This window comes from Physcomitrium patens, chromosome 26 (assembly GCF_059467195.1).
Source record: "Physcomitrium patens ecotype Gransden chromosome 26, ASM5946719v1, whole genome shotgun sequence".
NCBI lineage: Eukaryota > Viridiplantae > Streptophyta > Bryopsida > Funariales > Funariaceae > Physcomitrium > Physcomitrium patens.
In genome coordinates this window covers 7,427,976-7,443,395 of record NC_143435.1, presented here as the reverse complement: position 1 = coordinate 7,443,395, position 15,420 = coordinate 7,427,976, and the positions used below count along the sequence as shown (strand labels likewise).

Here is a 15,420-nt window from a genome sequence, read left to right as displayed (position 1 = left end):
TGAAAATTTTGTTAGAACTTTTATAATTAAAAAGGGTTTTAAAAGTAAAAAATGAATATAGATAAATCAAATAATTAAAAAAATATAAATATAATTATTATTGCATCAATTAATTAAAGATTAATTTAATTATTTATGTTCAAAAAATTCTAATTGATTTAAGATATACTTAATTGAATTTTATTTTTAAAATTAAAAAAAGAAAACATCTAAGTTGAATATTTAAGTTGACATTGAAGGACAAGTTTAATTTAATGTGAATAAATTCAGAGAGTTAAAAAAAAAAAAAAAGCCAATATCTATATCTAACAGAAAATAGTTTTAATTTTTAATATTAAAATTATAATAAAGAATAAAAATAGCACTAACTTTTTTCTATTAGATATATATAATTAAATATAATAAATTGAAAAACTATAAATATCTTAATTAGTGAAAAAGTAACTTTTAAAATATTTATTGAGGATGAAGTAAAAACATTTACGCAAATAATTATAAAGAGAAAAAAAAATACCAAATTTTCATCGTAGCAGGGGGAGGTCCAATGGGGCCGCAAGCCTTGCACGTAATTTCGGGCTACTGCGCGCTGACGATGTATGCGGCGTCAACTCAGCCGCCTCATGTGTAGCCTCCTTTCCTCTCCCTTCCACCTCTCTCTTTGTTTGTGCACTCTTTCGGGAAGTAATTCCTCCTCATCTGCCTTTGGAGGCCTCCTCCACCCCTCCCTTCGGTGGTGCCATCGTGTGCCCTCCGTCCTCTTGCATTCTGTCTGCTTATCGTTCCAGGCCCTCAAGCATGGCCACCACCGTCCGCTCCCGCGGGGTCTTGGTGATGGTCCATTGTTGCGTCTTGTGGATGCTCGCCACAACCTTCGCGAATGCTCTGCGGATGGACCTGTTTCACAAGTTTTCCAAGCAGGCTATTGAAGCGATGCGCAGCCGGAACGGCATGGATTACGCCCAGGATTGGCCCACGGAGGGCACTATCGAGTTCCAGACCATGCTGCGCGATCACGATGTTGCCAGGCACACCCGCACGGCGCGACGGATTCTAGCTGCATCCTCGATGGACCAGTACGTTCTCATCCAGGGAAATGCCACAGAGCAGCTGTTCGGAGGAGGGTGAGTTTCTTCAACGCTTTTAAACTGCTAGAAAGCGTGCTGCCTTTTGGCACCGTCTTCGCACTAGGGCACGAGAGCCGGACGAAATGGCTTGATATCTAGACCGGATCTCTCTTTCTTTGTTCGTCAAGTCTTCACGCCGCTGTCGGAAACATCGATTCTCTGCAGAATGGTTGTCGGTTTCGTTTTCTAGAACAATTCGGCATTGCGGGACGTAGCTGCACGGTGGGTTAGTTTACAGCTAAATGAAATGGGTTGCATTTTTTTTGATGGGTTCTTCGATCTCAACCCCTTAATTATTCTTTTAGCTGCGATGGTGCTTTGCTTCCTTCGCGGGAAAATTGGGATGCTTGGCCCACCTTGTGTTTGCTGAGAACTTGTTTGACAAGTCTCTGTGCGCATGTGTCTCTTCGAAATTGTAAGCCACAGAGTTGCGGCGTGGCATGAAATGCATCCCTTGTTGCATCATCTCGTGGAGTATGCTAAGTATGCCCAAGATTTGTTGCCGTGTTCGTCACATGCGGAAGTCTTGTCGTTTGCGTAATGTCAGCCGTGTTGACGTGGTTATGTTTTTACGCCATCACATGCAGATTACACTATAGTTACATAGACATTGGGACTCCAAACGTGCAGTTTTTGGTGGTTCTGGACACAGGAAGTGACCTGCTATGGATCCCCTGTGAGTGTGAGTCCTGCGCTCCTCTATCGGCTGAAAGCAAAGACCCCCGCACCGTAAGTTCTCTAATTGGACTCCCTTTCCCTGTCCACTCATTGGAGGCCATTCTGGCGAGAGGATTCCTACACAATTGCAATCTTTCGCAAATTGGATTGACAAGGATCTAAATAATGTTGATCCTGAACACTTTTGGCAGAGTCAATTGAATCCTTACACGCCGTCACTATCGTCGACTGCGAAGCCAGTTCTGTGTAGTGATCCTCTCTGCGAGATGTCTAGTACGTGCATGGCGCCAACAGATCAATGCCCATATGAAATCAATTATGTGTCTGCCAACACCTCGACTTCCGGAGCACTTTACGAAGACTACATGTATTTCATGCGGGAATCAGGAGGCAATCCAGTGAAGTTGCCTGTCTACTTAGGGTAAGTAGTTCGAAAGTGAATGCGAGTGTTTATCTGAGTTTCGCCTACTTGAGGTCGACATGCGGGCTTGATGACAAGAATTTAAGGGAGGTCAATCATCGTTGCAGATGTGGCAAGGTTCAAACGGGTTCACTTTTGAAGGGCGCTGCGCCCAATGGACTGATGGGTCTCGGGACGACTGACATATCCGTGCCCAACAAGTTAGCAAGCACAGGGCAGCTGGCGGATTCGTTTAGCTTGTGCATAAGTCCTGGGGGATCAGGGACTCTCACCTTTGGGGATGAAGGGCCTGCTGCACAACGAACCACTCCAATTATTCCCAAGTCGGTTTCGATGCTGTAAGTTTCTTGGCTGTAACTCCTGTCCAATGAAATGGGGCCGCAGCAGATGTGGTGTGCGGATAATGCCGTATCTTTGCGGAGCTTAGCCTCAAAGTTTTAGCAACTTGGATTTTGAAAATGTTTTTTTTATTGCCACGGATGAGACATGGTGTTGACTTGCTGGTAACCCCTCATTGGAACTGGCCATGAATATTGGCTGGCCTGCTCGTGATTTATATCGTGCAGTGATACGTATATTGTGGAGATTGATTCGATCACCGTGGGGAATACAAACTTGCTTATGGCTTCGCATGCTCTCTTTGATACGGGAACCTCGTTCACTTACCTTTCCAAGACCGTCTACCCCCAATTCGTACAGGCTGTGAGTTCCTGTAACTGCTTGTCTTCTGGTTGTGCCTCAACGTCCACACGATTTGGGAACTGAAGGCTGGACCATGTTCAGCCAGCGTGAACTCCTTGCGTACGGAACGTGCTCACAAGCACTGTAGAATGACGTCTGTGAGTTTGTTGTGCTTTTGGTTTGCAGTATGATGCTCAGATGTCGTTACCCAAGTGGAATGATCCCAGATTCAGCAAATGGGATCTCTGCTACCAGACGAGGTTTGTATCCACGACTTCTCAACACATGTCGGTCTTTGCTAGGGATGGCGTGTGAGTTCCTAAAGATATCTAGCTGCTAGAGGATTTCAATGAATCGAGCCTGGATTATTCTAAATGTAAGGATTTGAGGTGCGGTAACTTTAAGGAACTTACGTGTACGATGTTGTTTGTCACGTGGTAAAGCCGTTGGATCGGCTGTTGTACATGCTTGATAACACAAAAATGGATCATTTCGTCATCTCAACAGTCAGATGCGCACGATGTTGTTTTAATCATGTGGGGTGTGTCTTTCTTTGGAAATGCAGCAACACGAACTTTCAAGTTCCAGTGGTCAGCTTAGCTTTGTCAGGCGGGAACTCTTTGGATGTCGTCAGTGGTCTGAAGAGCATCGTCGACGATGTGAGTTTCGCGTTTCATTGTAGTGCCTTTCGTTCCATCTGAATTTGGAGGTTGTCGCATGAATAGATCTCCGGCCGTCCGACTTTTCGTAAAGAACATAATCACGTGATATTTCGAACCGAACCTGCCAATGTTCTGCTGTTGTTATGAGTTTTGTCGTTACTTTATTTTTGACCTTCACTGTTCGCGATCTGTATTCAGAACAATGCGATGATTGCGGTTTGCGTAACAGTAATGGACAGCGGTGCTGGCCTCTCGATCATCGGTCGTAAGTTCAATGTTCTCTCAGTCGACACGGTTCTTTCTTGGCGTTTGTTGTTAGTTAGACATTCATCAACTTCGTTTCAAAGTTGTCTCCACTCCAGCGGCAGTGCAGAGGGACGCATGTAAATGCAATGGCATGCCGTACCTCATCCACGTGTTTTTTTAAAGCTTTGCGAGTCCCACAAGAATAGGCGAAGCATATTGATTGCGTGTTTTCCATTATGCAGAGAATTTTATGACAAACTACAGCATCACCTACAATCGCGCAAAAATGACCATCGGTTGGACCCCCTCGGACTGTAAGGATCCCACCACCTGTTATTTTTTATTAGGTTTTTATGGACTTTAAAATTTTAGTTAGCACGCGCGGATCGCACATAACGCCCCTGCTTTGCACTCCTGATAAATGCTGTGCGGTGCAGGCTCCACTGACCTCACTCTAAGTAATTCCACACCTGGTTCTGTTCCTGCTGCCTTGCCACCGACGGCTCCTCTCCCTGCTGTTCCACGTCCGGCTTCGCCGAATAGCACAGTCACAGCGAACTCTAATGTTGCGACTGCGGTGTTGGCCGACATTCTACCACTGCTACTCGCCTGTCTGATATCATTAGCAGCTATTTTCGGTTAGATAGATTTGGAAAATTGATTCTAATAATCAGGTACTGTGCGCCCATTGAGTTCGACCAAAGCTCGGTGTAATCTAGTCTCTGGATACAGAGCTTGCACACCAAGTTTCTTGAGTTTGTGGCAGGGTCAGCACAGATTTATCGGTAAATTCTCGTCTTGTTAATTTAGCGTAGGAAAAGGTTACTCCCATGAGACAGTAAGCTACAAAGGGTGCACCCAGCTGTAGTCGATTTGATTGAATCGGGAAAATGATTGTGTTCCTCGATCCGTAAGAGCGTGGAGGGAAGAGTTTTTTGTAATTTACATATGTACAAGTTCTTTGATCGGCATCCGAAGTCGCAAGGCTTGATGTCAGGTTTTCAGCCGAGTTTTATTGTATAGACATTAATTATGTTACTTCCAACATTCTCGAGTTTCAACCCGTACGCATGGACACCGGTGGATGATTTCGAAATGTGGGTTGTGGTGGTATAGATCTGGACTGTGAGGTGATGTAGGTGGGTAATAGTTGACCCAAGTCAAAACTCTTGCAGTGCAAGAAGTGTGTTCGATGGGAGCCATCTGCTTTGGCAGGACATCTCGTGAGCTCTCAGGACCAGGGCAGTTCAGGGCAGTTCAACGAAATCTGTCCCCCACTCTACTCTAGTGCACTGCAGATGGCTCACTGCAGATGGCTCCTTATTCACCACCTTGGGATGCAGGCTACCAGATTTGTTCTCATCCTTTACATTACATTAGATCTTCAGCCCCTAGAAACTTTGGTATCTCTTTGTTTCTTTCTTTTAATTTTTAATGTTTACCACAACAATCAAACTATCATGTTTCTTTCACAACGTAAATTTCAACACTTCAGTCTTGCATAAGCTTATATTCTTGTTATCTACCCTATTTCATGGAAGTTTATATTCTCAACTTGTTTATGGAATATATTGGACTAATTAATTTGACATTGAATGTATGTATTGTGTATGTATTCTTTCTTAATATACATATCAAGTTATTTCTATTTTGTCATCTTTCTTTGAGAGAAGTCTCACTTGTTGATTTTTTTTTATCATGTTTTTGTCCTTGACAGATTGACAAGAGTACACTTACAATATCAAAGCTTTGTCTAATCTTGATTAAGAGTGGATTACTCTTTTTTCTTCATAAGACATAAGCATATTAGAAGTTGCGGATTACCTTCTTCTAAACTGATATTGTCCTTAGTATTTTCTTTGTTCTCAAGCCCTCTCTTCTATTTGTCTTGAGTGATATTAGACATCTTTTCTTTTCTAAGTATTATCATGGGAGAACTTGTTGAAATGAAGAGTGCAAAGGCACAAATGCAAGAGCAATTGAGGGAGTTAATGCTTGCAATGCATCAACTCAATTTACCACCACAAGGAGGAACAAGATTCGCAGGAAGTGAAGATATAGAAATGATTGGAGTTGCTTCAACATCTGCACCAAATCATGTCCCTCATCCTATGGTGGAACGCCCTTCCAATATTAGAGAACCAAGAATTGCCCTACCCGAGAAGTTTGATGGCACCAGATCAAAGTTTAGAGGATTTATCAATCAAGTACAACTTGTGATTGAACTTGAACCCCAAAGCTATCCAAGTCCAGAATCGCAAGTTAGATTTATTGATACGCTTCTTTCAGATTTAGCATTATCATGGTTTTCATCTTTTCTTGAACGACGAGATCCAATATAAGAAAATATAGAGGCTTTTTTGGCAAAATTTCGATCCATGTATGGAAAACATGATGCAATTCGTGTTGCAACTAATAAGATTTGTATTTTACGACAAGACAATCGATCAGTAACGTTGTATGCTTCACAATTTTGACAACTTGCAACTGATATCAAATAGGATGATGCTGCACTTATTAGCCAATTTTTCTACGGATTATAATATGAGGTAAAAAAATTAATGCTCAACTTACCTGATCCTCAAACATTGAGTGAAGCAATTGACTTTGATGTGAAGTGCGACAATTACCTTTTTGAATTCCGATTTGAGAACCGTACAAGTGGACCTCAATGTAACTATAATTCAATAGCAACACCAACATCTCTTCAATATATACATTCGGAAGTAGAGGACATGCAAATTGATGCTGTATGTTTTAAATCTCTTATTGAGCAAAAAAAGATTCATTGTCGTCAAGAAGGATTGTGCTTATATTGCGGAGAACCTAAGCACACTGCTCAACATTGTCCAAAGAAGCGACGCAACCATAAAAAGAGGAGTATGGCGATCAAAGGAGATAGCATGTCGAAAAACAAATTTGTCCAGCTATAATAAGGACCGTGCGATTGGAACCTTGTACAACGCCTAGTGAAGGTCCTATCCTCTCCTCAAAACCCTCTCCATGTTTTACAATAAATGTTATTTTAAGACCTAAACATCTATAAGCCTTTGCCTTGTTAGATTCACAAGCCTCAACATGATTCTTAGATGAAAAATTTACTAAAAGACATAACATATTTTTAATAAAGAAAACTAAACCTGTTCATGTAGAAGTCATAGATGGTCGTCCATTGTCTTCAGGAGATATTACTCATGAAACCCTTCCTATAGAAATAGCAACTAATAGTCATAGTAGCTTTATAATATTTAATATCATTAGATCTCTTTCTAACCCGGTCATTTTAGGTTTATCATGGTTAGAAAAATATAATCCAAAAATAAATTGGACTTTTTGTAGTGTTGACTTTTCTAAAAGTATAACTAAGAGTGTAGTTAATCAAGTAGAAAGTCATAAGTCTAATATAATTAAACCTATATTTCTAGGTTTAAGTGCTTTCTTGCATGCTGCAAAAGAAAGATCACCTTGTGTCATTTATGCCACACTTGTTTCTAGTGGTGGAAAGACTTCAAGTGGCATATGAAGCGAATATCAAGATTTTCAAGATGTCTTTGAGAAAAAGAATGTGGATACTGTTCTAGAACATTGTTCCTATGACTGCTCAATTGACCTTCAAGAAAGAGCACAACCGCCATTTGGACCAATCTACAATTTATCTCAAAATGAGTTGGCTGAACTCAAGCAGTATATTGAAGAAAATTTGGCTAAGAACTTCATAAGCTATTCCAAATCTCTAGCAGGAGCTCCAATTCTATTTGTGAAGAAAAAAGATGGATCATTGCGGATGTGTGTTGATTATCGAGGATTCAACAAGATTACCATTAAGAATAGGTATCCACTACCTTTGATATTTAGACTTCTTGATCAGCTTAATCAAGCTAAGATCTATATAAAAATAGATCTCGGGAGAGCATACAATCTAGTACGCATCAAAGAAGACTATGAATGGAAGACTGCGTTTCAAACTAGGTATGAACATTTTAAATACAACGTCATGCCTTTTGGACTTACAAATGCACCAGCAGCATTCCAACATCTAATGAATAATGTCTTTCGGGAGTTTTTAGATGATTTTATTGCCTGTTATCTAGACAACATCTTCATCTATTCTAAGAATCCAGAAGAACATGAACTTCATGTTTGCCAAGTATTACAAAAATTAAGAGATGCAGGACTCTATACCAAGATAGAAAAGTGTGTATTTCACACTACTCAAGTCGACTTCTTAGAATACATCATTTCAAATGATGGACTTATGATGAATCTTAAGAAAGTTCAAACTATTATGGATTAGAAGATTCAAAAAGCAATAAGAGATGTCCAATACTTTTTGGAATTTGCCAACTCCTATCAGATCTTCATCAAAGACTTCTCTCGAGTTGCAGCTCTACTTACACGTTTGACTTGTAAAGACAAACTCCAATGGAATCAAGAAGCAGAAGTTCCTTTTGAATCTTTGAAGACAGCGTTTGTTTCTACACCAATCATATATCATGTTGATTTTTCCAAAGCATTCTTTATGGAAATAGATGTATCAGACTTTGCTCTAGGTATAGTTTTGTCACAAATGAAAACAGATGATAAACTTCATCCAATAACTTTTCATTCTAAAAAATTCTTAGCAGCCGAGATCAACTACGAGATCCACGACAAAGAACTTCTTGCAATCATGGATTCGTTTCAAGAATGGTGCCATTATCTAGAAGGTGCTTCTAGCCCAGTCATAATGTATATGGATCATAAGAACCTTGAATATTTTATATGAACATGTGTTTTGAATCATCGCCAAGCCCGTTGGAGTATGTCTTTGTTAAGATTCGAATTCAAGTTCACTTATCGACCAGAAAAATAACAAGGTTTGTCAGATGCACTTTCTAGATAATCTTATCTTGCACCAAAGGAAGGAGATGCTGCTTTAGAAAAATAACGGACAATTTTCTTGAAGCCAGAGCATCTTCATCTTCGAGCAATGAAATCAACACTAACTGTTGATTCAACTTTCATCAAGCAAGTTCAGTCAAGTGTGTCTTCTGATCCTCTTATTTGTGATATTAAGGAAAATCCTTCAAAGTCTCATGATACTTCCAAGTTTGAATTCAAGAAGAATCTACTATATTTTGAGGGATGCCTATATGTTCCAAAAGGTGAAGCTCGATTACGTATTCTTCAAGCTTGTTATGACTTTCTAGCAGTAGGACATTTTGGATACAATAAAACTTTGGAACTAATATCTAGGGATTTTTTGTGGCCACAAATGTGGAAAGCAGTCAAAGATTTTGTACAATCTTGTGATGTTTGCTCAAGATCAAAAACTCCTTGTCATCGACCTTACGGATTTCTTCAGCCATTATCCATTCCTGAACAACCATGGTCTTTAATTTCTATGGATTTCATCACATATCTTTCAATCTCAAGTTTTTATGACTCTATATTCGTGATAGTGGATCGTTTTACTAAGATGGCATATTTTGTACCATATACAAAATGTATTACATGTGAAGAAACAGCTAAGCTCTTTCTTGACAATATCTATCACTATCATGGATCATCCAAGGATATTATATCAGATAGAGAAACTCAATTTGTATCAAGATTTTGGCGGATTCTTTTCAAGATTCTAAAAGTGGATATAAAACTATTTTCAGCATTCCATCCTCAAATTGATGGACAAACGGAGTGTGTTAATCAAGTTTTGGAGTAGTATTAAAGATGTATCATTAACTACCAACAAGATGATTGGACAACTCTTTTGCCATTGGCAAAGTTTGCTTACAATAATATGGTACATTCTTCTACAAAACAAATATCTTTCTTTACTAATTATGGTTATCATCTATGACTTGATACTTTTGACTTTTCAAAAGATGATAATCTTGTAGCGAAAGATTTGGCAATTCATTTGTTAGAGCTATATGCAACGATGAAGGCACAGTTAAAAGAAGCTCAAGAACAACAAAAGGACAATGCGGATGTCTATCAAAAGGAATAACTACCATTCTACATGGGTAATAAAGTATGGTTACTTCGTTGTAATATCAAGACCACTTGTCCTTGTGACAAGTTGGACTATAGAAGGCTTGGACCATTTTCTATTTCTGTACATATCAATCTAGTTGCATATCGTTTATATCTACCGGAGTCAATGAAAATCCATCTAGTATTCTACGTGTCTCTTCTTGAACCATATAAGATAGTGGACATATCAAGAAGAAGATAAGTTCTACCTCCTCTTATAGAAGTAGACAATAATGGAGAGTTTGAAGTGGAAGAAGTCTTAGATTCAAGGCGGCGTTGAAACAAATTCGAATATCTTATCCATTGGCACGGATATGATATTAGTGAACTTACATGGGAGCCAGTAAAGAATCTTGCAAATGCAGTAAAGGCAGTGGAGGCTTTTCATCGACGACATCCATCAAAATCAAGATAAAAACCTTCTTTATAAAAGAAACAAGATCTAGGCAAAACATCTTTCTACTTTTAATCTTTGTTTGTAGCTTCTTTGTAGTTGTGACACTTAAGAGATGGAGAACCAACAACCAGCAGATTTGATTCAAGAGCCTATGTATGCTGATCTACCAAACGAGATATTACAATTGTCACAACCTTCAAGACGACGCAATCGAGATGAAGATCTTCAAGAACGACATGTTCTTTCTCGAATAAATGGCAAGATACAATATGTTTGGTATCACGACCTTGGAAGGCACTCTCGATGTTTGGTGATTTTACTAGAGGTAGGAACAACTCTTGATGGTGTTCCAAATGTTTTATTCGAAGGAAGTTATGAAGGCCTTAACAATGATCAAATAATTGGGTGGTCTTCTCGCCCTGGTATAGGACACTACCGATAGTTGAGAGGCCCTATCAATCATCTTCGAAGAGAACAAAAATCAAAGTATGTGGCAAATATAATTTGTCGCATCATAGATTTTCTCAACACATGATGATCGCTCCTCATGGAATTCGTCCCTAGAAGGGAGGGTAATGTCACGAACATATTCATAATTACATATATAAATAGATAGAAGTAAGTAAAAGTAGATAAAAGTAAGTTAATTCTATAGTATTTGATATAGAAGCTTCCTAGAAGCTTCATAGATGCTGCTTTGACTTCATAGGTGTCTTTAATTGACTTTTTGGATTAGAAACGTGGTCAACAAGTTGGCCATGTACCACATATGTTGTTAGCTTGAAGACCAAGTTAACTATGTGGCCTACATGTAGAAAAACTTGCCTTGTAAATCAAGGCATGTGTCCTACAAAGTCAACACTTATTGAAGGTCCTATAGAACATTATCACGTAGCCCCTAGTTAGATAGTATATATAGAGACAAGAGTGAAGCCTTCTTCACTCTTGTCAACTCCTTTCTTGCTTCTAGTTTAGTTTCAAGGGTCTCTACTTTTCTTGTCTTTTGGCAATAGCCATTCCAGTTTTTCTTTCAATATACATACTTATTTATTTATATTTTGTTAATTTTCTTTGAGTGAAGGCTCACTTGTCTGAATTACCTTTTCATTGAATTCTTATCCTTGACAGTGTTGGACATTGCAAAATTACTACTTCTACATTACATGGAATTTTAGTATACTTTTCAACCACCTTCTTATTGAATTTTAGTTTTAATTTAAAAAATCTAAACCTACACCTTCCAACTTCAAAATTTATATTTATTTTATCTAAATGTTAATGTAGTTTTTCAACTTATTAATAAAATTCGATCTCAATACAATAGTTAAAGATCCTTTATTCAATGCATGAGAATTTATATTTTTTATTAAAAGTCTTTTTATAAAGAACATGATTTTGATATGCATTTTTGCATACAAAATAAAACATTGAATTATAATGCTAATTACAAAGAGGATACTCTACTTAAGCCAATCTTCAAGACATTGGCCTTCAAGCTTGTCTTAAATAAATTTAGGTTTCTTTCAACTAATTTGAAGATTAGTTGAAAGAAGAGAAGATTGATAACAAGAAGAGAAGATAATATGTGCTAAGCTTAAATGGAAATAAATAGATGACAATTTTGACAAATCTTATAATATTGTAATTAAAAAATATATATTCTAAATCTATCATTATAAAACTTCAAAATATCTATGATAAGCTATAGAGTGATACTCAAGACTTGAAATACTTTTATTTTAATTTTTAATCTAATTTTTATAAAATAATTCTAAGATCCAAAAAAATCTAATAAATCAATTCAATATATATGAAATTGAAGAAGTTATTAAAAAAATGGCTATAGGTAAATTACTATGTCCAAATGGTATAGGTATTAAGTTTTTTTCAAACCTTTTGATGCATTACTAGTAATAACTACATTTCTACAATCAACATTGCTTTAGCTATAAGTTGATTTCTACACTGCATTGTCAAAGGGAAGATTTCTCTTTTATATAAAGAAAAAAAAAATAATAATTATAAGTTCATTACTTTATTAAAAACATATCATTTTGAGAAAGTTTTCATATCTTTTCATCTTAGTTGCTAAAAAATTTAATATTAATATTCATAATGCTATGATATAATACTATTTATAAGATAAAGTTTTATTCCATAGAGCCCTTACTTGTAAGTCATCATCCAATATCCTAATGTGTCAAGGACAAGAACATGATAAAAAAAAATCAACAAGTGAGATTTCTCTCTAAAAAAGATGAAAAAATAGAAATAACTTGATATTAATATATATATATATATATATATATATATATATAGATAGATATTAAGAAAGAAACTAGAATGGCTATTGCCAAAAGTCTAAAAAAGTAGAGACTCTTGAAATTAGAATAGAAGCAAGAAAAGAGTTGACAAGAGTGAAAGAGGCTTCACTCTTGTCTTTATATATACTATCTAACTAGGGGCTACGTGGTGATGTTCTATAGGACCTCTAATATGTGTTGACTTTGTAGGACACATGCCTTGACTTACAAGGCAAGTTTTTCTTCGTGTGGGCTACATTGTTAGATTGGTCTTCAAGCTAACAACAAGTGTGGCACATGACCAACTTATTGACCACGTTTCTAAGCCCAAAAAGTCAATAAAAGACACCTTTAAAATCAAAGCAATGTCTATAAAGCTTTTAGGAAGCTTCTATTCTAATTACTATAGAATTAACTTACTTTTATTTACTTTTACTTCTATCTATTTATATATATAATTATTGGCATACATGAGTATGTCTGTGACAATACCTCCCCTTCTAGAAACGAGTTCCATGAGGAGCGGTTAACTTAAATTGAGGAAATTTATGATTCGACGAATTCTAATCGCCACATACTTTGATCTTTGTTTTGTAAATAGTATTATATCATAGCATTATGAATATTAATATTAAATTTTTTAGCAACTAAGATGAAAAGATATGAAAACTTTTTCAAAATGATATGTTTTTAATAAAGTAATGAACTTATAATTATTATTTTTTTTTTCTTTATATAAAAGAGAAATCTTCCCTTTGACAATGCAGTGTAGAAATCAACTTATAGCTAAAGCAATGTTGATTGTAGAAATGTAGTTATTACTAGTAATGCATCAAAAGGTTTGAAAAAAACTTAATACCTATACCATTTGGACATAGTAATTTACCTATAGCCATTTTTTTAATAACTTCTTCAATTTCATATATATTGAATTGATTTATTAGATTTTTTTGGATCTTAGAATTATTTTATAAAAATTAGATTAAAAATTAAAATAAAAGTATTTCAAGTCTTGAGTATCACTCTATAGCTTATCATAGATATTTTGAAGTTTTATAATGATAGATTTAGAATATATATTTTTTAATTACAATATTATAAGATTTGTCAAAATTGTCATCTATTTATTTCCATTTAAGCTTAGCACATATTATCTTCTCTTCTTGTTATCAATCTTCTCTTCTTTCAACTAATCTTCAAATTAGTTGAAAGAAACCTAAATTTATTTAAGACAAGCTTGAAGGCCAATGTCTTGAAGATTGGCTTAAGTAGAGTATCCTCTTTGTAATTAGCATTATAATTCAATGTTTTATTTTGTATGCAAAAATGCATATCAAAATCATGTTCTTTATAAAAAGACTTTTAATAAAAAATATAAATTCTCATGCATTGAATAAAGGATCTTTAACTATTGTATTGAGATCGAATTTTATTAATAAGTTGAAAAACTACATTAACATTTAGATAAAATAAATATAAATTTTGAAGTTGGAAGGTGTAGGTTTAGATTTTTTAAATTAAAACTAAAATTCAATAAGAAGGTGGTTGAAAAGTATACTAAAATTCCATGTAATGTAGAAGTAGTAATTTTGCAATGTCCAACACTGTCAAGGATAAGAATTCAATGAAAAGGTAATTCAGACAAGTGAGCCTTCACTCAAAGAAAATTAACAAAATATAAATAAATAAGTATGTATATTGAAAGAAAAACTGGAATGGCTATTGCCAAAAGACAAGAAAAGTAGAGACCCTTGAAACTAAACTAGAAGCAAGAAAGGAGTTGACAAGAGTGAAGAAGGCTTCACTCTTGTCTCTATATATACTATCTAACTAGGGGCTACGTGATAATGTTCTATAGGACCTTCAATAAGTGTTGACTTTGTAGGACACATGCCTTGATTTACAAGGCAAGTTTTTCTACATGTAGGCCACATAGTTAACTTGGTCTTCAAGCTAACAACATATGTGGTACATGGCCAACTTGTTGACCACATTTCTAATCCAAAAAGTCAATTAAAGACACCTATGAAGTCAAAGCAGCATCTATGAAGCTTCTAGGAAGCTTCTATATCAAATACTATAGAATTAACTTACTTTTATCTACTTTTACTTACTTCTATCTATTTATATATGTAATTATGAATATGTTCGTGACATTACCCTCCCTTCTAGGGACGAATTCCATGAGGAGCGATCATCATGTGTTGAGAAAATCTATGATGCGACAAATTATATTTGCCACATACTTTGATTTTTGTTCTCTTCGAAGATGATTGATAGGGCCTCTCAACTATCGGTAGTGTCCTATACCAGGGCGAGAAGACCACCCAATTATTTGATCATTGTTAAGGCCTTCATAACTTCCTTCGAATAAAACATTTGGAACACCATCAAGAGTTGTTCCTACCTCTAGTAAAATCACCAAACATCGAGAGTGCCTTCCAAGGTCGTGATACCAAACATATTGTATCTTGCCATTTATTCGAGAAAGAACATGTCGTTCTTGAAGATCTTCATCTCGATTGCGTCGTCTTGAAGGTTGTGACAATTGTAATATCTCGTTTGGTAGATCAGCATACATAGGCTCTTGAATCAAATCTGCTGGTTGTTGGTTCTCCATCTCTTAAGTGTCACAACTACAAAGAAGCTACAAACAAAGATTAAAAGTAGAAAGATGTTTTGCCTAGATCTTGTTTCTTTTATAAAGAAGGTTTTTATCTTGATTTTGATGGATGTCGTCGATGAAAAGCCTCCACTGCCTTTACTGCATTTGCAAGATTCTTTACTGGCTCCCATGTAAGTTCACTAATATCATATCCGTGCCAATGGATAAGATATTCGAATTTGTTTCAACGCCGCCTTGAATCTAAGACTTCTTCCACTTCAAACTCTC

General features: G+C 36.3%; 1 protein-coding gene across 1 annotated transcript; it reads left to right on the top strand.

The window, feature by feature from the left end:
* The first annotated feature begins 506 nt into the window (after positions 1 to 506).
* On the top strand, positions 507 to 4,859 carry LOC112277692 (aspartic proteinase-like protein 1). Its single transcript, XM_024510312.2, has 10 exons — positions 507 to 1,121; positions 1,712 to 1,853; positions 1,994 to 2,223; positions 2,331 to 2,561; positions 2,790 to 2,925; positions 3,091 to 3,164; positions 3,470 to 3,563; positions 3,765 to 3,831; positions 4,055 to 4,126; positions 4,250 to 4,859. The coding sequence occupies exons 1-10, from the start codon at positions 796 to 798 to the stop codon at positions 4,453 to 4,455; spliced, it is 1,578 nt and encodes a 525-aa protein (XP_024366080.1). The 5' UTR covers positions 507 to 795; the 3' UTR covers positions 4,456 to 4,859.
* The last annotated feature ends 10,561 nt before the right edge of the window (positions 4,860 to 15,420 follow it).